Here is a 24562-nt window from a genome sequence, read left to right as displayed (position 1 = left end):
TCTGAGCAAAGTCCATGTTAAATACTAAGTATTATTACATTATATCAGGGATTCTTGTTGCAAAGCACTACATAATTCGCATTCTCTGCAGTTCTCTAACAGGATGAGCTCTTCCTGTAAAAGAAGATGTTCATAGAGAAAAGTCTGCAGAACAGGTCAGTGGGAATGTTCCCTTTCAGTACGTTTTACTCAGGACTAGACAGTATATAGCATCCTCACATTTAATTATGGCACCATAAAAAACAGGTCTAGAGTGGATCCTCTGGCCCTGGGTAGGCTACAATAAATCTAGGTTATCACTGACAAATGTGTATTTAACCTGTTTTAAAAGCTGCCAAGAAGGGGTATTCTTTAACTCACATGGTTTAGCCTGCTTCAGTGTCTAGCTATCTTTATAGCAAAGTTGTCCCTCATGTGTAACTTAAATAATAGCTCTCCCAGTAAATTAAACAAAAAGAAAAAGCAACCACCATGCTATTTATAACAACTTTATATACACAAAGACTTTTATTATGTTTCACCCCAGTCTTTGTTCATTTAAACAAACACAAATTCTAAACAAATACTTCTTTCAAACTTCACCCACAGGCTGTGTTTTATAAACCTCTATTATCTGCTGTTATTCTGCCCCTTTGTTGATTTTGAATTTGTCCAGATCTTCCTTAAAAATATGCCTACAAACTAAGTACAGCATCTGTGTCCCTAATTAGAGTGTGCTGCAACTCTGGCCCAAATTAAATTATACCACTTTTCTCCCTCTGGAAACCAGGGCATAGAAAAAAAGTAGTATGTACACAAAAACAGGGCCAGGAAAAGGAAAGACTGTATGACTGCATACAGAAATGAGGAGATACTCTTTGTTCCAGAATAACAAAATACAATTAGTATTATTCCAACCGAAGCATTGCTGACTGGAATAATTTACTCCCATCTCTTATTTAAGACACTTCTTTGTTTTCTTCTCCAGCTGGACATAAAACTATTGATAACTACAGTTGAATTTCAGATTTCCAATTAATATGCATCAGCTTTGCAGTAACTTCATCTGCAAAATACTCCTTTTTTTTGGTAACAAGAATACCACTGGAATATACAGTGGGCTTTTCCTAAAACTTGACTATTATTGCTATTTATTATATCTATATTATCTGCTGACTTACTAAGAAGAAATACAATCAGAGAATGATAATTTAAAATGAGAGAGTTGGTATATTTATTTTAACTTTTTCTTTTATATAACTGAGTAAACACACATGCTCATATATACGTATGTTTTTTAAACTATAATTCTGTGTGAACTTAATTACAAGAAAACTGAAAGTACCTCATACAATGACTGTTTTCAGACAGCAAACTAAGAAGCAGGAATAGACTCTCTAGTCTGGTTAAAACAGTTTCCATTATATTAAGTATCCTCTCAATATATGCATATATGTCCCAAAATTTTTATTTAAAAAAAGTAAGCACAGGTAGAGAACATCCATTAACCACCCAGGAAATTCATGAAGCCAGAAACAATGAAAACTATCTATTTTCTGATTTCCTTGTTTCAAAAGTTGTTGATCTTTCTATGCCCCCACTTTTCTTTCAATTTATAAAATGAATCTGAAAGGAAGAAATGTTAGCTGAAGATAATGATTTTGACATAGAAGGGCCTCATCTTACTGAGAACTGCAAATCCTTCTCTTGCTCTTCTAGTGGGAATAAAGCAAAAAGATAACTTATGGATCCTAAGCCTTCTGAGAACAAGCTGCAGTACAATGACTGTGCTCAGCCCCAGGAAAGGTGGTGTCAAAACAGAGTGCAGAAAGAAAGTAATGAGATTTACACTAGTGACAGGGGAGGGATATTCTGCTTTGTTGCCTCTAAAGTAAATCACAGAGAAATGAGCACCAATAGCAACAGCACCCAAACACTGGAATTTGCACTCACGTCTCAGATGAGAGATTTATGGTAACAGACTTGTGATCTCGAAGTGCATGCTATACATTGATTTGCAAATAAGCTCATTAAAGAAAACTCTTCTGAAATTAATTAATACTTTTTATTATATAGTCTTGAATTTTTAAGAAGTTAGTCATGATATCTAAATCAATTCAATGGTGAAACTGCCAATGAAAATTAAATACAGAGAAAAATATAGATAATTTTCAACCACTTAATTATTTTGTAATTATAAAATAAGTGGAAATAATGGGTGGAGAAATAAAATTGCCTGAAAAATTTACCATAACACACCAAATGGTGCATAAAGGAAGCTTGTGCTGAATGGCTATAAGCCTTCTTTGTGTCACAGTGAAATGTTTTGTGTGTGCACAGAAGAAGAACATTCTTTCTGCATTTTTTCAGTCAGTTATAGAAATTTACCCCCTGGTTTGTGTTTAAGTACACTGGTTAAATGTAGGATATGTTCACAAAACTGATATCAGACACATGAAGAAAATAATATGCCAGATACTGAAACATGCACTTGATTAATATCCTGGTTTGGCAGAACTCAACTCCAGGTGAAAAGCAGGATAATAAGCAAAAACAGGCAGCAATAATAGGCTAAGATACTCCGATGCAGAGTATTCATTTTACTTCAGCTGCCAGAATGTTTGCACTACTTTTCTATTTATTATCAATGAAGGCAGATAAGTAGTTGAAGCATTAAGGTAACCCACTCCTCCATTAGGATTCCACCTCACTTTGTTTTCTGATTTCTTTTAGGACAAACACCTTCTTTCTCAAACTTCTCTTTCCTTGCCTGGATAGCCTTTCTTGAAATCCAAAGCTACTTATATGTTTATGAGAAGAGAACAGTACAGAGGGAAGCTGTGCCTGGAAATACTCTCACCTCTAAGGAGAAAGCACTAAAAAAATTAATCTGCTTCAAAGCACACTTGATTATTTTTAAACCTGATGTCAAACAGTGACACTCAGAAATCTAGACTTGGTATTGAAATAACTGAAATGTAAAAAGTGAATTTAAATTGACTGCTAGACTAGTAGGTGGTCAAAAATAAGACTTAAAAACTAGAAAGATATTCAACATAACTGCAACAGAGGGCAAATGAAATATTTAGTACTCTAAAAATATTTAATACTCTGAGTATAATAAAAGTTGGTAGATACAAGAGATTTGTCTTTATTTTGCCCAAATCCATCATGTAATTTGCTTAATATGTAATACAGCAAGAGATATGTCACAGATTACGGAATATTAACATGAGAAAGGTTATGACAATCATCTGTAAAGCAAAGGCAACTGACCTGTATTCCTCCCTCCAGTTCATGAGCTTAGGTTCAAAGTGAAAATACTATTCTTATCTCCTTAAAAAAAGACATTGCATAATTTTTGAATAGCTGAGCTTAGACTAGGTACGAAGTCTTGCAAAAGTGTTATCTAGATCATTTATAAATGACTTTTTAAGAGCAAGGCACTTTAGAAAATTGAAACTTTCATTGTTACTCTGACTAAAAGTGAAACATTAATTTAAAAGTATAATACCAATAGAAATTTCAATATTACCATTCAAGGACGACTTCATAGGAAGGATGAGAACAACAGTAATGCCGCTAATTCTCTTAAGTTGAAAAATACTGCTTCATGAAGAAGGTACTCATACCAGAAACATAAGAAGGAAGTACTTGCAGTGTCTTAAATGTCATTATAAATTTCTTAAACATGCTGTAGTAGGCACTGAATGAATATAAATATAGTCTTATTCTTCCTAAAAGTCTGTAGTTCTACATACAATGTTAAGTCTTAAAATATAACAAAACAAAACAAAAAACAAAACAAAACAAAAAGCACACAAATAAAAAAAACATAAAAATGAGGCCAAAAAACAACTATCTCCAAGGTGTTGATCATATATATTTGGTCAATCAGAAGCAGAATAGAGAATTTTTGACCTATGCTAGTCTTTATCTATGATCTCACATGAGCTTACATGAAGCACAGAAGCCAAAGAAAGAAGAGATAAAAGTACATAGACAAGAACAAATGTAAGGGGAATAAAGTAGCTAATTTTCTGTTGGCTTCATCTAACCTTTTCCAGAATGTACAGTTCAAGAAACAGATGCTATTAGTAAGTCATTCTAAGAAAAGGAAAGAGACTCTCAGTACAGGTAAGTGGCTCTTGTAGCTTGCCTGGATAACAATTAATTGGCCAAAAGTGAGGAGTGGGCATTGTGTGCAAGTCCTGACACACAACAGCAAGTTAGTGTCTTACCTGGCCATGCTAAGGGAAAGTGAGTTAGGGGATGATAGTCCTGGACATAAAGACTCTTAGGTGATGTCAGAACAAGTAGTGCACTCTGACAGCTGTTTGCATTCTGGGCACAGAGAGAATGTGACAGAAGATGTTTTGTCCAGGGCAAGAAAAAACTATGGGAGCAAGCAATGTTGAACAAAATAATTCACAAGTTGTGTCAGCTCTGGGGAGACTTCCAGCCTTCATCAATTTCTCAGCAGAGGCCATCACCAGCTTTGAGAACTTTGAAAAGAAATATTTCTCCACAATCTTCTTTTTCCATTATCTCATTAGGCTGATATACTCATAAAAGAACCCATCATCCCCAATGGCATGGAAAGCAGTGGTGATGATGTCAGACAGCAGAAATTTGCTTGATGAACTTTCTGCACTTATCAGTCTAGACTGATTCTCACTCAGTTAAACAGAATGGATTTTAATTATCTTACAGACTCAAGCAAGATTATGGCAAGAAAATCAATGGAAAAGTCTGAAAAAATCTTCACAAAAATTTCCGATAATTTCTGCTCTGCTGCAGATGGAAAATGCAGGATACCTTATTTCAGGGATCATTCTCGTTTAGAAATTCAGAATATAAATGTATAAGTTACTACACACTCATTCTGTGAATGTGTTCAGTGCACAAGCTCAAGCATTATCAGTATTCTTAATGAATATGTAACAGTGACATAGTTTTTATTCCTGAGTCTGTTGTTAGCAGGACTGTGCTAATTATGTTGCATATGTATTTTCGTTATGAAAATGAAGAAAGAAGTATTATATTTTCAAGTTGTTTTGCTTTTTTTTTCTTTCCTGTCAGGCATTACAGTCCTTTTATACTAGTCATCTATATCTTAGATTAAAATGGTGCTGTTCTTCAGGAAATTCTGGTGAGGAATACCGGTCCTGGAGGGGTCTCTGACACCAACACAGGAATTTTTTTACCCTCCCTCCAAGGAGGTGCCTCCACTTTTCTGTTATTTTCAGGATCCAGGCTACTGTTAAGAAGGCAAGAGCACATGCAGAAATGCCTCCTCTGGGATGGAGGTGTGAACAACAAGCGAAGGTGTCGAAAGAAAGATGAAGTTCACAGTGATAAATTAAAACCTGACCAACAAAGCTACTGAATTGGAAGATACTTAACCTTTGGATATTTTTTACAATAAAACAAAAATGTAGACTTATGACGAAGCAGGGAAACACAGACAGGAAAATAAAATAAAATGGAAGGAAAAAATCCTGGGAAAATCTATCAAAGATGATGATTTATGAATAACCACAAGAAAGTCCATAACTTTATATTGTTTTACTGATTATAAGTTAAACATATTCATGATTCACTAAGAAAAGCAAAAAATGCACAGCTTGCTGCTGTACTGCTTCCTTGTAGATATTTGTGCTTTACAATATCATTTTCAGCTTTGAGTATCTTTTCAAGAAACAGAGATTATTGCTGTTATGCTTAAACCATTCCAAACAAAAAGATTATTCTGTTATTTAAATGCAAAATGTGAATAATATATGCTATGTCGGGTGGAACAAACAGGTAACTTGACAGATGTATTCAAAACTATTAATTCGTGTAAGACTTCTAAGTAGGATGATCTCAAACTGTCCAAACTAATGATAAGGTTTAAGCCTCAGCAACAGAAGTGGCAAGAAAAAGTAAACAAAACAAATCTATCCAAAACTATTCTACTGAAAGAGTAGCAGGCATATGGAACAACCTGCTTAGTAAGACAGCTGATTCAGATAGCATAAGTTTAAGAGACAGCTTGATGGTTTTTATGCAGAAAGCGGCTTGGAATTCACAGGAAGGGGATATATGGTTGATGTAACTAAAATGGGACATGCTTATTTTAACAAAAGACTTACTGTCTTGATAACTTTTATTGGGTTGGTTTCTTTTTTCTCTTTCATTTCCAATAGCAGTGAATGATGAGCTTTTATAAGCATTGCAGAAAGATACATAATTTCCCTAATCTTTATCACTTGTGTGAATGTTTACACATCAGACCATCAGACAAAATTTGCTATCTGGAGATATTCTCCTTGAAATCAAATATTTTAATAGTAAAGTTACAGAGGTTTAAAATCCCCTGTTTCCACTATTTTACTGCAATCATAAAGTAAGCTTGATTGCTTCCCATTCTATGCTGAAAACAGAAGATGTCTAGAAAAAGGTTATTATTTCATAAAATTCTGTACTTTTCTACTGATGATGGAAGCACTATTTCTATAGTGCTACTGACACAATTTTTGTCTCAACACCATTATTTTCAACCTATCTAGGCTACAGTTGCTCAAAACTGTAGTTAAACAACCAATAACTGGTACTGCTAGAGTCCTTATTACTGCTATGGATAATATTGGACCCGTGACAATAGCGTTTGGAATTACATACAGAGGATGTCAGACTCAAACCTGACTCATTTTCAAATTAGGAATTTCAAACAAAGATCACCATTGCACACCTGATAAATTTTTTTTAATAATGTCTGAAGATCTAATAATTATCAGTGTTCCAAAAGCAGAAGTTAAACTATTTTAAATATCTTTAAGCACCAGTAATCAAGCCTGGAACTTTTCCACAGAACAGTGAATTCCCATCCCCACACACAACCTGAAATGATGCCAGAACCACAACTTCTGATACTACCTCAGGCAGTGTCATAGACACCAGTTTATGGTAAGACGTCCATTTGCTTCTCCCAGAAAACAATTTTTCTCCAAAGACAATGCAGCCCTCTTTTTGTTCTAATCACATATTTTGTACTTCTCATCCTCCTTCAACTCAGCTTCTGATTAAAGAAAGCAATTTTCTTTATTTTTCAAAAGAGAAAAGTTGGGCTGAGAGCACTAATCGTACTTAGCTCAATGACAAATAATCATTGATTTCATTGGGAGCACCACACTGCATTGCATTTGTTACTGCAATGATCTATAACCCCATAAGGTGCTCACTGCAGGTTTGGTTTTCATATGTCAGTGACTTTATTACAGCACACTCGAGACAGAAGAGTTCTTACAAGTAAGCGAATGGATAACGTTACTGCTAACTATTTGGGAGGGGCGATTGGAAAAAAGAGAAAAGAAGTAGTTTATCTCTCTATACTCATTCTTTTTCTATTTTATTCTAAGTAGGAAAATTCACATAAACCTGCTGCTGAAGTTCAGTAAATGACAGTACTTAACAATCACAGTTCAGTATATGTTTAATAAGAATGTGAGGAACTCATATGAACCACTGGAATAAGTTGGTTTTTGATGAACATTTAGATACAATGACAAGTGAAAACTTCCATATAACTCTTTGCGTTACAATGAAAATAAGCAACAGGAAGAGTTGGCTTAATCAGCTCACTAGAGTTTTTATATTTTGATCACTTCTGGGCTAGATACTGCTGGACTAATGATGAAATTATAATTATTATGAATTATTACTAACTCTCATCCTTTTCTAAAAAACCACACATTTTTAGTGTAAACAGTAAATGGGAATCTTTCATGGCTATACTCGATAGATAGAAATTCAGAGATTTTTGTTCTTTTTTACATGAAACTGAGAAAATTAGACACAAAGTTCCTCTATAGAAAAAAAAAAAAAAGAAAAAAAAAAAAGAAAAAAAAAGAAAAAAGGCCAGTACTGCATCTTTATACAGATCAATGTCCAATTATAAGCAGAGCTGCTGTGGCAAAAGGTCATGAAAAAATAATCTTCCTGGCATTTATTACTTGGAAAATAAGGTCATATATGAGGTCAACCTGCAAATACATGCAGAAAAAAATTATACTGCAGCATTCTAAATATTATATGCAGAAAAAATTATACCTCAATCTCTACATAATCAGAAAAATTAATTTGAACATGTATTTCCTGATGACTGCATTACAAAGCAGTATAGTCTAAGAGGCAAAAAATATAGGTTCAATTTATCAACAATTAATAAAAGATTAATTATGAATCTTTAAATTATGAATATTGCAGACTTACATCATAATACTTTAACTGTCTTTAACACTGAATCGTCTTCCCAGAGCAAACTAAAGTAATACTAAACATACAAAACATTTTCAAAAAATTCATTGGTGCTCTTCCTTTTTTCTTAAAGCCTAGAAGCAAAATACAAACAGTACTGGAGTACTCAGTTTGTCTAATGTTTTTTTTTTTAAAAAAAAAAAAAAGTGTCTCTTCTGAAATAAAAGACCTCATAATTTGATAAAAGACATCTGGAAAAAATGAATTGGACACAAGAGTTTGAGGAGATAAACATGCTTGTTCGTCAGAATGAATGCTTGAAGAAAGCAATCTAATTGTCCTGATACAAGTTATTTTAGCTTCTTTCACAGGCACTCATCTTTGGCACCTTCATAGCATGTCAATGAAATTATACTGAAAATCAGATTATATTATTATTTGACACTTCCCACGCTACTATTAATTGTGAAATCAACATTACAAATAGGAAAATACATCCATGAAATGAAAACATCTTCTGATCCATTTTTACTCTTGTCTGATATCCCAAGTCTCTTTTCTTTTCTTCTCCAAACTATGTGAAGAATGTAAATGACTGGTGTTCTTTTATCTGTTGCAGGCATGTCTAGTTTGAATTTCTAAATCAGGCTCTGGCAGAAGGACTGTATATAATGTATCACAGGCAATGCCAGTGGAGATAAAGTATTTTCTAATCATTTTAGAGAAGTACTAATTTTTTTTTCCTTTCCTTTTTTTTCTTCTTTATTTTTATATTTTTTGGCTTAATCTATTTTGGATACTTGCGGATTCATTTCATGTTCATTCCAAAAGATACTGAGCATTCTCTCCTCTGGGCTAGCTAAGAGATTCACTGCTTTCTCTGATAGTATTATCATTAGGCTATTCTACTCTGATAAACTGCAACTGCAATACTAATAGGTTTATAATGACAGCTTAAACTCTATGCTTGCATTGGAGGCTTCACTCACCTTGTTCAAGAGGCTGGCTTTTAGTTGAAGTAGTTTTCATCTTGAGTGCCTCCCTAACAGACATGTCACAGCAGGAGCCTTTGTTAGTGTCTTGGTCACTGTCAGCCTGATCACTGTCCCCATGCCCGCTGTCCCTCAAGCTGGCTCTTTCTGGATCCTTGAACGTGGAGCTACTGAAATACATATTTAAAAAAAAAAAAAATAAAAAAAAAATAAAAGGGAAAAAAAAAAGAAAGAAAAAAAAAGGAAAAAAAAAAAGACAAAAGAGAGAAAGAGAGAAAGAGTTGTATTTACTCGTTCCAAGTTGAATTGTACTCTCTGGCAAAGCAATTTTGACAAGAACGCAAATGGGGAAGCCGAGAAAGTTATTTAATAGGCCTTACCTTTGAACAAACTGCTGCCTGCTGCCCATGTAATTGGGCTCTGCGGGAAAATTGTCTGTCTGTGAAAGAGAAGGAAAAAAATACGTATAGTTGTACACTGGACAAATCTCCTGCAGAGCAACAAGATTTCCTAGAGGAGAAATGATTAATAATTCAAAAATTCCCTTAATCTTCAGATTTGTACATTTTAATTAAATTGGAAAATGCTGGCATGTAATTATGTGCTCAGAACAATTAAATGATTCCGGTCCACAAATTACCTGCTAAAGTAAACAATGAGACTCCAGTAAGTGGCATTCTCTGTGAGTAACCTGACAGATGACACTGTTTATGTTTTTTCATTAGTTAGATATTAAGACTGATGCTTACTGAAAATGAGAGGAAAAAAAATTACTTTTGTATATTATAAAAGTGAATTATTCAATAATACCAATTTTTAATCATAATTACATCATCTACTGGGATTCTGAAGCCCTTACTGCTGTAATACAATTTCATATATTACTATATTATTCTTAAATTGAAAAAAATGCAAAACAAAAAACATCAAGACAATTTGTGGTTCATTAGCTGTGGTTTTTTTAAAATGCTATTGCAAAAGTGGAAGTATTAAAATATTGGGGTTTTCTCTCTTTAATTTTTATCAGTATTAATAGCTATGTCAGGATAATGAGAACCACGCATGCCAGCAAGAACATTAAATGATTGTTGTAGACAAGCAGTTTTTAAAAGAAGATAGTTTCATTAAGTCTGTCATGAGTATATTTTTAGCAGCATGAGCTAAGTAGCTGTAGAAGCAGAAGTATTTACAGCATCCAGACCAACATGGAGTCCTGCCAAAGGGAACTGAATTCCCCTTGTGTCATCAGCTGAAGTTCTTTGGGAGAAAGAAAGACTGCATCTTTCACAAAACTCCAGATACTGTACATTCACACACGTCACTTATTCTTGCAGCTGACCTAGTGACAGAGCTTCTACTGTTTTCTGCATCACTTCATATCACCCCACTATGCTTTGCAGCAGCTCTGAGTTTTGCAACAGCATCTAGCATATCAGTGTCAGTAACACAGGCAGTGCTCAGTTAATGGAGCAGAAGGCCAAAGGTAAGGTTTAATGTTGTACAACAAGTGTTTACACAAGTGTCCCTTAGATATTTGGTTTTCCCTGCCACTATCCACTCCGGTTTTTAGCTTTGTTTTGGTTTTGTAGGTAGGTGGTAACTAGAAATATTTGCTCCTTCTTGTGTGGTTGGAACACTGGAGCTTGGAAAGGATGCATGAAGTTGCAATTGAAGTTTAACACTCATTGTGGTTCAAAATAGAAAATTGGTAGCCACTTGTTACTCACAAAGTACTTGTAAAATAGATGTGCTTATAAACCCTGGATATCTTATGTGACTTGTGGAGCACATGGAAGATCAAGAACTCCTTCCTCTGGGCATGTATGAAGTCAGTTTACATTGTATTTTCTTCTTGTTTCTAGATCCTTTGGCTGAAAAATGATGATCATAACATATACTCTGTTCACAATTAAAAGCTGTTTCTTATTTAAACTGTGGAGTAGACTGTCATTAAGAAAATAGCCTGATGTTTTATCATGGAATTTTCTTTTGTGATAAACTGTGTGGCAGCAGCTAGGGGTTACTTGTCTGTTTTTCAAAGGATAGCACAAAGCACCTATACTTCTAAAGTAAATTTTTTCATATAAAATTTGCACGTAATTTGGAAATCTGGGGGCTAATGTCCAACTAGATTTGTTCTTCAGCAGCATTACTAAAAGATGGGCCTATGAAAATGCTTTACTACTTCCTGTGAAATGAAAATAATACACTATATTACTATAGGAGAACTCTGAAGATCTGAGACATCAAACTCCAAGTTATGTCATAGCTTTTCCAAGTTAGCATTTCAGAAACTGATGATTTCGGTGACAGGTATCTAGACTTCTAAAAATCTGGACACTCCAATTAGGGGGCACTTTAGTACTCTGAACTTAAAATCAGAGATCTTGGGCTGAATACATGGAATCAGAATAAAAGCTTGTCTTGAATTTTAACGCATTTCAAGTTACAAAAAAAACCCCACAAACACTAAAAAAAAAAAAAAAAAAAAAAAAAAAAGAAAAAAAAAGAAAGAAATAGAGGTGTGAAGATAAATATTTCAGCATTCTTATGGGTAATCCCTTGAATGAAGCATATTTTGGGATGAGCCTTAATTCTGCCATTTATTCTTGTCACTAATTATAAGCTAGTATCTCTCTTGTGTACAGTGAATCCACCTCATATGTATCCACATAAACATTATGACACTCACAGAGACCAACATTTCTCAGTCTAAATAAACCTTTACAATTACAGAAGCTGTGTTTATTTTCTGGGTCTTACGTAGGAACTAGAGATGTTCAAGGAAGCTGACCTTATGCTTTTACTCACATAAGAAATCTGCCATGTCCTAAACACAGCTGCTACTAGAATCAACATTTCCATTTTTCATGTCACTGTCAGGCAAAATGCCTACTATAAACTGCCTTTTCATCAAATCTCTACCATTAGAAAAGTCGGACTTTTGCCCTGGAATTAATTATAGCATCTCCTTTAAGGTGATACTTATCTATAAGCTAGATCAGAGCAAGAAATGGTCATACTTCCAGTTTCTGATTTTTCATAGCAAAAAACCATTTTGCACACCCTGATCTAGCCAGCATATAAATTTTAAAATATAAGTTGTGACCATATCTTAGCTGCACTCCCCAAAATGGGAGCTGCTTCTGAAAAATTCTGTATTTATGGTAATCATTAATGCCCCTTACCTTGATAATAATTTGATCAGTTTCCTTCATATTGTATTTTTTCAGCAATACACTGGGGTGTCATATTACAGTGAGTTCACTGCTGCAAATGGTCAAAACATGACAACCTCATGAAGTTCAGTAATGCCAAGTGTAAGGTCCTGCACCTAGGTTAGACCAACACCGTGCAGTTACTGTGTCCTGGGCTGCATCAAAAGAAATATGGCTAGCAGGCCAAGAGAGGTGATTCTCCCTCTCTCTTCAGCTCTCTTGAGATGTGGAGTGTTCTGGGGACCCCAGGACAAGAAAGACATGAACCTGCTGGACAGAGGCAAGAGGTGGGTCACAAAGGTGATCAGAGGGCTGTAGCACCTCTCATGTGAAGACAGGCTGAGAGTTGGAGTTGTTCAGCCCAGAGAAGAGATGGCTCCAAGGAGACATTATAAAGCCTGCAGGGGAGCTGGGACTTTTTATAAGGACGTGCAGTGACAGGAAGAGGGAGAATGGTTTCACACTGAGAGGATAGATTTAGATTAGACATTAGGAAGAAATTATTCACTATGTGCATGGTGGTTGCACAGGGGAGCTGTGGATGCTTCAACCACGGAAGCATTCAAGGCTGGGTTGGGTGGGACTACGAGCAATCTGGTCTAGTGGGAGGTGTCCCTGCCCATGCAGAGGGGCTGGAACTCAAGTGATCATTATGGTCCCTTCCAACCCAAACCTTTCTGTGATTATATGACACATGACCACAGAGCAGACAGTTGAATTATTTTCCTTCTGCTCTAAGGGACTTACACCTTCTCCTATGAACTGTGAAAATGTGATGCTTTTGTTTTGCTGCAACAGAGCACTCTGAGATACAGGCAGCAAAGAGCAAATACAAAAATTTGGAACAATCAACATTTAATTTTAAGACTACGCAGTCAGAGGAATTTAGAGAGGTAAGCACCCACTTCACAATGAATTACAGAAAGATACAAATGTCTAACTCCCTTAGCACTTTTTTTTTCTTTTTTTTTTTTTTTCAATCCTAGTTGAAGTGAGAGGTCACATCCTTAAAATTTTTACACTTTAACATCTCTGGAAGTGATATTACACATTTCAGCTCATGCATTAATCATATTTTACACTACATAGCTGTAATTCTAAGAAATGAGTGCTACATCAAAAATCTATCAATAGAAAATAAAGTTGTTGCTCTTCTCTGGGTATACAATCCTTTCAAGGAAATCAGAACTACTGTGCCTCTTTTTTCACCTCTGTTTTTAAGATGAGTTTCAGTTCAACTTCAGATAACCATTTAAAAGCTAGTCAACTACTCTAAGCTAACTAGCTAAGATCCCTGTATAACCATTAGAACCATAATAGATAATTAATCCTATTTTTTGCATCCAGCTTTAGTGATCCTGGAGATGATTTTCTGCAAAAACTATAAGGGAATCTAGATGACAAGGAAGATGCATGGTGTAATAGCTAAAGCTAAGTCAGATGCATTGTATCAGAAGTGAAGCACATGGAATTACCATCTCCAGATAAAAAAACAACAAATCACTCAAATGTCATCCCTGCTAACCTCCTGAAGAACCTCACTCTCCATCAGCTCCAAGAAAACCCCCAGAAAGAATCCATCTCTAAAAGTCACCAGAGTTGAATATTAAAGTCATGTTTCCTGTGTTTATGATACAGGGTTGAGGGCTGGTGTCTCAGCTAGGTCACCAGCTACTAAGATCCAAGTTCTTCAGTATGAAAAAAACATACTGTGACAAATAGTCTCCAGAACTAAAGCAAAGCCAGAACTGCTACCCTAGAGAAGAGATTCTGGTTTTATGGCTTATTTCTCATATTAGTGGAACTAGTTCATTTCCAAATAGAGTATGCTGTTAAACCATTCAACAGATATACTTTTTTCACAGTTACAGCAATGGCCCCTTAAAAATACTTTCTTCCATCTATCTGCCCTAATATGTGACCCCAGACTAAATCTGAAATTCTAGGAACACTGTCATTACTGCAATGTTGCAGAAAAAATCCTGATTTCTGTACACACTTTTAATACAGCTTTCTCAGAAGGATGAAGCTCACAAAAAATGCCATTTTGAGAGAGATCAGAACACACATAAACCTTTCAAAAGCTACCTAAATTTTAAAAAAGAGGGTTACTACTTTTCAGAATATCTCTTACAGTTTAACTATGTTACCTTTTTCATCAGGGATTTGAGGAGGAGAAAAGGAAAAGAACAGGCAAATTAAATCTGCACAAAATATACCTATACTGGTATGGTATGGGGCTTCAGATATGACAATTTAATTGTTATGGTTTAATAATGTGACTTGAAGAATAAATAACTGGCCTATGTTCACACAAGCAACATGCAGAACACCCTTCAAGTGCTATCTTCAACTGTCTCTGAAACTATTCATTTTCTTACAGGTGTTATAGGGCTGGCATATTAAGACCACACAGGGGCTTAAATGCATTACAATTGTTACTAAGTATTGCTCTCATGCAGAATCATAGAACAGCTTTGGTACAGTGGATAAAATCTATTAATCTTAAATAATCTCATAAGAAAAAAAAAATTAAAAAAAGGAAAGCTTCATAACTGGAAAAAGTTTGGAAGAGCTTGGGCAAAGCATTACACAATGAAAAAGGGCAATATTTTTTGCAATGGGCTACATGAATCTCTTTTCCTTTTTTTTTTTTTTTTGGTTTTTTTTACTGCTAGTGTTCACAAGATATACGTATTTACTTTTATTGAAATGTTTTGATATTTTTATAAACAAAAAGGAGTTCAGCTATGAATCTGCACATGCTTTTTTTTTTTTTTGAAAAAAAAGTCAGGATCAAAATTTCAGTCCCATATTAGTCAAATTCCAGTAGGTATTCTACTACTGCTCAGTAAGTAGATAACTTCACAAGACTTCTGCTTTCAAGAATTCCTATAAAAAGCAATTAAAAATTATGGCTTTCTAGCTGTTTTCCTTTTCTTCTTATTATTTTTAATTAAAATTTTGCACAATTCTGAAAATTTCCACCAGTCTTAGTACATTTCATACCATTTGAATATAAGTAGAAAAAAGAAAAGAAAAAGTTTTCAGTTTGACAGGTCTATCTCCTAAAACTGAAATAATCTTAAAATTAATACCACTACAAAAAAAAAAGACAGGGAAAGTTAGAGAGATAAAGAGGGGAGGAGAGAGAGAAATGCAATATTTAAGTATTCTTGACAAATTACGCCCAAAAATAATTGTCATATTAGGAAACGATGTATTCTAAAATGTAAAAAAAAAAAAAAGACTTAAACATTAATCAGATTTATGAATGTTAGTCTACTAGAATATTCATATTTTTTTCTCAGAATTACAAGAACAAGTATCACATTTTCAGAAATTATTCAATGCAGCTCCATTTTATGTAGGTGTTCATGCCTGAACTATAATAAAGCCAAATGTCTTTGCTGACTGTAACTGCTTTTTAATTAAACATTAAATGCAAAAATGAAAGTAAATGTCTCTCCCCTTTATCAGACTGCCACTTAATATCTAACTCAAACATCGTCTGTGTCTTTTCTTGAAGATCTCAATTCCAAGTATTCACCCTTCCCCCTTGAAACAAAGATCTTATATAATGGCAATCACTTTTCATTGGAAAATAATTGTGCTCTGCCAAATCTAGTTTTGAAAGAGCAGGCAATTGTCTTCTTTTTATTAGGAGCAGTTTGTGTTCATCATAGTACAATTCTTCACAAAGACTCCTCAGTATAAAACTGCTAGTGAATGTTTATACTTAGGCTGAAGTACTAGGTTTTGATTTCACCAGACTTCTTTTATTAAGAAAGTGTATTAGCCCAATAGCATAAAAAAAACCCCAAACCCAAAACTCAGCATAAACTTCTAACAAGTTATTCTGCCTTTTTGAAGGACATAATTAAATAGGATGCTTTATCAAATTTTTTCCTAGTATGTGCTCGACACTCTCATTCTTTTGAAAATGTTATTGAGACATAATTTATATGATGTGCACATACTTGGGAAGTTTCACACTTGCTGCAAAATGCCTATGATAGTGTTACACCTACAGTGTGTTTATGTTAATTTCTGACATATGTAGTATTCTTCAAAAGCACTCTAAAAACACAGGGCAACAAAACTGGTCATATCCACAAGGCAATATCGTTCATCGTGCTGCTGCATTCTTTATTGAAAAGTGTGGGTGGCCCATGTTTTCTCTTTCTCTTGTGTGAGAAAAGCAAAACTGAGAGAAAGAGGTCCTGAGCCATTCAGTCAAACGCATGGAGCGAATTCTTGAAAGTGAAACTCTGGGGACAGAAGCTACCATCCTTTCCCATAAGTGAAGGAGTGCAGATTCTCCCCATATAAATGCCTGGTCTATATACTATTTTCTCTTAGCAAGTACTCTTTGTATTTAAAAAAAAAAAAAAAAAGCAGTTGCTCAGGCATTCACATTAAGATACTGCAGGTATTCCAATTCTGTTTCTACTGCTGGCTTAATGAAAACAATTATTTTTTTTTTAGCTTTTACAAGGGTTTATTCTGCAATACACAATGCACAAAAGAAATCAGAAGCCTAGATTGAGGTGATTTAATGTAGTGCAAGAATTAGAAATTGCAAGGCCCAGTTGAGCTTCCTTTCATGTCACTGATGGCTGTACCAAGCCCGAAGACTGAAGAAGCTAAAAAAATCACTATAGAGTAACATATTTTTAAGTCATCATCATAAAAAAGTAGAGTTGAAAGGCACTTAAGACATGAATGAAGCCAGACACTGATCAGATTTCTTAAATGAAAGCCTTCAGCTCCTCTGCCAGAGAAGATGCAGCCTATATGTTTAAGGGAAGGCTTCTCTCTCTAAGAAAGATGGGGCTAGGAAAAAGTGTGGAAGCTGCACACAAAACATTCTTCTACTGAAAAGACAAACAGGAGGATTTTTCTAGATCAAACTCAAATTGCTATTTGTTTCACATTGGTTTCATGTTCTGAGCCTCATTTCATTTTGCACTGGAGAAACATGAAATGTAAGCATCTAATAAAATTAGCATGGTCTGGGAAGACAATGTGTAAGGTTGTCAAATGGAACTAGGAAAATGCAATTGTAATATGAGTTCCTAAGATGACCTACTTTTTGGAGAAAAGAAGAATGGAGAATGGAGAAAGAGAGGTCAACCATCACACTGCATACAAAGCTCAAGTTTAAAATACAATACCTCTGATTCTGTTATCACAGCATCAATAAATAAGCATAATGAAATTCATGGCACATGATTGCATTGCTCTGTATAGCCTCTATTCATTTTAAAATTATGAACACATTTAAAATAATACACAACTTGTCAGATGCCTGTGAACAGTGCAGTTAGACAGGGTCTTTAATAGGCATTCATGAAGATCCTATGTGAGAGCTTCATACAACTCATGTCAGAGCAAAAGTAGAAGTATGGGAAAACAACACTAACTTCTTCATCTGAATCTGCTAGTACAGTTGCATCCAATATATTTACACTGTTCACCAGTGGTATGTACTTACAGAAGCTACTCTGTCAATAAAAACCACATTAAGAACCTTTTGAAAGAGCTTCCCTGTCAATTAGGCTGCAGATACATTCTATCGCTCCAGTTTTCCTGTCAATTTAGTATACTGGATCATATTAACAGTACTGGCTTGTCAATAAGGCAAATCCGAATCCTATTAATGGAGCTATGCTGCCAATATAATCGGCTTCCTATTTATCGAGCTCCCCAGTATTTGGGAAAGCTGTGAAATGGGATTATAAGGTTAGGTTACGTACATCTGTCTCTGTATTACATAAATATTTCAGGAATTGTATCCTGTTGTGTAAAGAAACACATGTAATCACATTTTTCCATTACATAAAGTTCAGATGACAGAATCGTATAATTGTTTAGTATAGCTGAGAAAATGTTAGTCTTCATTTATCAAATTAAATTTCCCTCTTTCTCTAAGTAAGGCTTATTTTATAAGACAACCAATTTCCCACATATGTAGAACTACTAAGAGATGTATGCACTGCACTCCACCTGCACAAGATGGTACACCAAAAAATAAAATTAAAGAGGTAAAACACATTTTAGGAAGAAAGTATGAAAGACTCCACGACTTCAATGATTATTTAGCCCTTGTACTGTGTTGTATAATCTTACTGGAAGTGAAGCTTTTAAGTATAGCTCTAGCATAACAGAAACCCCTGGAAATAATTAATAAGAGGTAGTAGTTCATGCATAAAAACCAGTCTAAGTCCAGCAAGTCTTGTACTTTATAGAAGCCTTAATGAATCTGAGCATTAGTTTCTTTACCACATTCAATATTAAATAACTACTTTGACTGGATTAGCAGGATATACAACAGACCATTAATCCTGGTTATATTAAAAAACCCCAAAACATTCAATGGATTTAAAATATAAAAATTAAAAAAAAAACAAACAAAAAAAACCCAAACGAAGGTCCAAAATGACAGTTAAAGGTCAACGAATAAAGTTGCCAATTATATTTTCGGGTAGCAGATGGGTGCAATGAAACCTAATGATTGAATTTGAACGCCTTAATGCACCTTTTATCTATAGCTCCCACCATGTTGAGTCAACCTGAGTATTCTTAATAGATATTATGTTTACTGTGTAACAGACTCAACTATGATCAGCTAACTAGAATGAGATCTGAACTTAACGCAATATTCAAGCGTTCTAAGAATACAAAATCAAAATCAAAATAAAAACACATTTGGGAGTGTATCTTTGAAAGAATGATAGTTTTCCTAGGTTTGTTTATTTATTTCATTTTATTTTTATTTTTCATTCCAATCTACATGTTACATGTGGAATCTGGAAATTAAGACATTATGAGTAAAAAAAATAGGGCCCTGAAATTTAAGGAGATGAGCAAAGTAGTTGTTATCATTTCGACAATATTTTTCTCTCCTTGTGTTTGGAAACTTTTTTTTTCTGTGTGGAAACAACCTTGTCTTTTCTTTCTTCCTTTCATGCATGCAGGTTCTGCAGAGCAATTGTGAGTTCCTGGCATTTTATTTTAAATTTTGAGACATATCTGAAAGTTCTTACTCAGCAGGAATTCCCACTGAAGCCAGTAAGTGTTGTAGAATTTGTCCTATTCTTACCACTGCTGCTTTCTTGTTTCTAAGAGCAACATGCCACAAATGTTTTCTGAACAGATAAAAGCTTATAAACATTGCAGTACTATATGGTGGAGAAGGAGATCAAATTATGGTTTTTTAACACTGACAAATTGTTTTGTACTCACAATATTTAGGAAGGGGAAAGAGAGACACTAGATATTTTAAATCTGCTACGTTTGTGTTAACATCTACCCACGATGTTTACATTCTTCTGTCCAACTCCTACTTGAACTAAAGGCAACAATAAAACTCCCTCAAGCCATGACCTGAGGGCCGCTGAAATCAATGGATGTTTTCAAATTGGTTTCAATAGCCTTTGGATCAGTCTGCTTACTTCAATTATGGGATAAGTGAGTCTTTACATAGCATGCTACATTCCCACAGATATATACATTGTATGCTGAAGAAAGCTGCAAAAGGAGGAGGAAAAAGATTACAATAGTGATAGAAAGTGAGAAGTAACTCTTAAATGTAATATCCCTTTATCCCAGCATATGGTCTTCTCCATGGAGGCATTTAAACAGATTTGTAATGGCAGTGACGGTGAAAGGTGATTAGCCAGGCAGCAAGCACTCTTCGTGACAAAAGTCTCCTGCTCTATGCTTCTACCCTACAGACTGAGAAAAAGTTAGCAACAAAGAGAGCGCTGGACTTGATTCTAGAAGAACAGTAAATCTAGATCACCTCCTTTCCTTTAAAGCTGCAACCTTATCAGCCTCCTTTTCCTAAAATCCTTCCCCAGAAAAACAAAAATTACTTAAATTTCTTAGGAATTGGTAAAAAAAAAATCACAGATGTTAAAACTTACATTAATACCCTTTGTTGTATTTATTATTTTGGAAATGCAACTCTTTATTTCAAGATTTTGTTAAAAATCCAAAAAAATGGTATTCTCTAAACATTTTGTGAGAGGATACAATGTTCTACTTTCACAAAAATGCTTTTGTATAATTATTTACTCTTAGCACTAGAAAAAGACATTCCACAAAATATCCTGCCTAAATAATGGCTGAATTTATGACAGAATAGTAGATCATCAAATTTTGCAGCCTTAGATGCCTGTGCAAGGAAATTTTCAACTGTAAAATGCTGATGAGTTGCTTTATTATTTGTGACATAAGATAAATAATTTAGGTTTGCACAAATTTAGCAAGAAGTTCTGTCCCTAAATATATTTTAAAGCTGTAACAGTCATGTGCCTGTGATGAGGTACCTCATAAAATGAAAAGTTTGATTGAGTACACCATGAACATAATAGCAATGGCCAAGCAGGCTTGGACAGAAAAAATAAAGCCTTTTTGGCTACAGGGCTTTGTATAACCACCCACAACTCTGTCACTTTAGTGTTAACCTACTTCAATGACTTCATTAAAGGTCTCTAAATGAGATTGACCCAGAACAAGCAAAAAAACCCAAAACCTTGGTTTCTAGGTAGTTCTCTTGAATGAAACATCTACTTATCTAGTGATCTCCAGAGGTAATCTATGAACTCATGGGTATTTAAGGGCTGACTTTGACCTGTAAATTCTTAACAGCCTGGGAAGAAAAAAAATGTTGTGGATTATGTCCCTGAAGAGAGAGTCTGAAGTCAGATTGTGCTGTTAAGATAAGGAAGATGTACACGAGAAATGTTCTCAGCAGAGATTCCAGGATTAGAGAAAAATCTTGTTTCTATTCCACAGAACTGTTGATTTGTCAACATCTAGGAAACTGCTGTAAGTTTCACCAGTGATATAGAGAATGAAAATGAATGCTTATATTTGGCTGAGTGGCTAGTTAGAATTCAGTGATTCTGTATCTTATTAGGAAGATGCTCATTCAGCATGTGAGCACCTTTTTCAAAGAGAAAATGGCAGCTGAAGGGCAAATGCATATATATTTCTTTTTCATGAACTTTCAAAGATCATAGTTAATGCAACCTTCCCTAAATAATGTCTATACCATGAAAGACCCCAAGCCAACATTCAAAAGTGTGTGTCAGAGGAAGCCTCTTTCAAAATGGAAAAAGAAATTTAAATACAACAGGTACAGAGCAAGAAATTTCAAACAAAAACTCATACAAAGGGCTAAAAAATATCTTTTTAGGATTGTTCATACTGCTCTTCCTGAATATTCAAACTGGATTGTGTATTAACACAGACTAATGCTGCTCCCTGCAGGTGGATCATGAGCCCACATGAAGCCACACCAACTTCCAACTTGAATGGAATTCAACATGGAGTTAGGTGCTTAGCTGCAGATGGCAATCTCCAGGAGATCTCCAGGAGAGCCTTTGCATGCAATTCTTCTACATGTTTGCCCTCAAAGTTTGTTTCCATGTTGAAAAGCTCATTGGGATATTAATTAGATTATTCCCATTGAAAGTTATTTGTTTACATAATTTCAGGGCCTCATCTTAATTACTGTTGTCTCTTTCTAAACAAGTCCACCATCATGCCACTGGGAATAAACCAAAATCCATACAATACTAAGGGACTATTCTACAACCTTCAATTCACATGCAACTTATTAACTTCACCATAAACTCCTAAGAATTAATAAACTTCTGTTTGTTGTTGTTTTTGTTTAAACCTTCTCAGGTATAAAGTAATACAGTACAAAAAGCCCTTCTAAAATATTCTAGGATGAAGACCAAAAACATTCACTTTCCATGAAACTAAAATTAAGATCTCACTCCTGACCTTGCGTATCAAATTTTAGTGTAGAGACCTTCCAAGGAAATTATATAGATCCCTACTATTGCTGCTTTAACCTTAACCACAACATAACAAAGAGCACCAATATAATAATAATCCAAGCTACCGGCACCTCAAGAATGTTCGAGGAATAGACAGATACTGGCAGGAATTAATCTGCCATTTTCACACATCTGCCCAAGGGAGGTATTGTAATTGCAAAAATTTACTAGTAGACTGCTGAGACTCATAGTAATTATGTTTCTTTTTTTTAATAGAAATAGCCACAGGTAGTGACAAATTGGGATTTAAGATGGGGAACTGGGCATGAATTGTAACCCAAATTACTATGTCATTTTCTTTATTATAAAATACTATAGAAAACTTAAGGCTCAAAATTTAAATCAGGATAAAATGTTTCCTTTAAATAAACTCTTCTCCTCCCCTGGCTATTCAAAATCTGTGCCTATTTCTTCATTTACTGGTATCAGCAAGACGAGTAAGACCGCAAGTAAATTATCTTTATCTAAAGATCTTTGCGAACACTAACCAAAATTCCTCAAGCTTACATTTGCTTTACAAAAAACAGCTTTCGCCTGCTTTGCTCTTATGCCAGTAAAGTAGACTAACAAGTAGGTCAAAATCTGGAAATCTAGCTACTTGTTCCTGAAGGTTTGTTTGCCACTATCAGGGGATGGAGAAAGGTTTGTGTGTGGTCTATGTATATTTTAAATTAACTGAAGGTAAAGTTTTCTTCAATATTCTGGAAGCCTGTTTGAAACAAATGAGCACAGGAAAGTACTTAAAATCAGTTATTTCATACTTTAATGAATTATTACTTCTTTACTGTCATGTAATTGTGATAATGAGGCATACTGTTAGGAAATATTGTGTATGTGGTGGTTAAACAATAAAATAAATACATCTGTTTACTTCTGCCCCTTGCAATACTACATCCTGTTATGTCTGAAAAGAAGCTACAGGTGGTTTAAACAGACAAAATACATTTACAGATTTAGATAAAATGAAGACTGTCCATTGAAAGAAATAACGTACACATCCTGTTTTCCCCCTTTTTCACCTTATAGGTACAAAGCTGACTGATAAGTTCAGCCTCCAGTCCTTGCCCCGCAGCTACAAGATGTAAATTATGGTGCTATTTTTAATAGCTAACACAGCTGATGGAAGCAACTGAATACTAATTATTGTTACGTGTCACATGACACACCTGCTTTTCATCCTTACTCTTAATCCTTAAGTCTGATAGAAGGAAACACAGTTTTAAGCAAGATGTATGCCTTCCACCAAGAAGTGGAAAATGAGTTACTTCCTTCCTATGTACTCTTGCCTCAGGAAAAAAATGACAACGGCATTTGTCTCTAAACTTGATTCTTTCAAGATTGCAGCAAAAGGTGCAGATTGACAGCATCTTCCAAAACATGGTTACATAGCTACATACAGACCATGCACAATATTAAAAAAAAAAAAAAAAAAAAAGACTTGCGTCATAGAATCATAGAATGGTGGAAGCTGGAAGGGACCTTAAAGATCATCTAGTTCCCATCTTCCTGCATGGACAGGGACACATTAACTATAAATACACTATTAACAACATCAACACGAGTTGTTATTAATGCCTTGCAACCTGCAAGAAAGTTCTTTTGAATCCATGCTGCTCTCTTATCTGTGCATCTCCAGATAGGCATTCATAATCACTGCTATGTTTTCTGACATACAGTCTAGAAATCTGAATAGTGTCTTAGGTTTCATGGATGCCATTTTTAAAAGGCTTTAATTCTTTCTGAAACACTCTAAATTTCACTACATTCTTAATGTCATTTGATCCACTGAAATGATGAAGAGGTCAGAAAAGAACACGCTTAGTACTTTACAGCTGTGGCTGGTTAATCTTGCTGATGATCATCAAAGCAGGTTTGCTTTTATGATCTTCAAATCTGCATATCAAATTACTCAAGTCTATGCGAAAAAGCAAAAATATCAAATATTCAGACATCAGGACTCTCTCAACAGAGTACCAGAATGCAGTCTGAGTGTAAGTGAAGCAAACAGCTTTTGCGGCTTTCCAGCATTTTTAAAGCAAAGGAGAGAAGCAACAGGGAGCAGTTAAGCTAACACAGACTCCCAGATTCTGGGCTGAATTCTGCACGTGCTTATGCACATCAGCAACTCTATTCCTGTAAGCAATCTATTTAATTCAGTGGTGCTACTGACCTAAATTAAAATAATCACTGAATAAATGTTTTAAGGAACATACCTTGAAAGACACAATATCAGTGCAGGTTTATCTACATAAGTTAGTTTCTACAGGCCTTG

General features: G+C 34.8%; 1 protein-coding gene across 2 annotated transcripts in view; it reads right to left on the bottom strand.

Annotated features, from left to right (window-relative positions):
- The window catches only part of PCDH17 (protocadherin 17), a 93644-nt gene that overhangs the window by 53788 nt on the left and 15294 nt on the right, over positions 1 to 24562 (bottom strand). For both annotated transcript variants that reach the window (XM_071740495.1, XM_071740504.1), the window contains 2 exons: positions 9593 to 9651; positions 9210 to 9382 (listed from right to left, as the gene is read on the bottom strand). In XM_071740495.1, coding sequence (XP_071596596.1) covers positions 9210 to 9382; positions 9593 to 9651 — 232 coding nt within the window. The remainder of the gene's footprint in view (positions 1 to 9209; positions 9383 to 9592; positions 9652 to 24562) is intronic.

This window comes from Heliangelus exortis, chromosome 1 (assembly GCF_036169615.1).
Source record: "Heliangelus exortis chromosome 1, bHelExo1.hap1, whole genome shotgun sequence".
NCBI classification, from domain to species: Eukaryota; Metazoa; Chordata; class Aves; order Apodiformes; family Trochilidae; genus Heliangelus; species Heliangelus exortis.
This window is presented reverse-complemented; position numbering and strand designations above follow the sequence as displayed.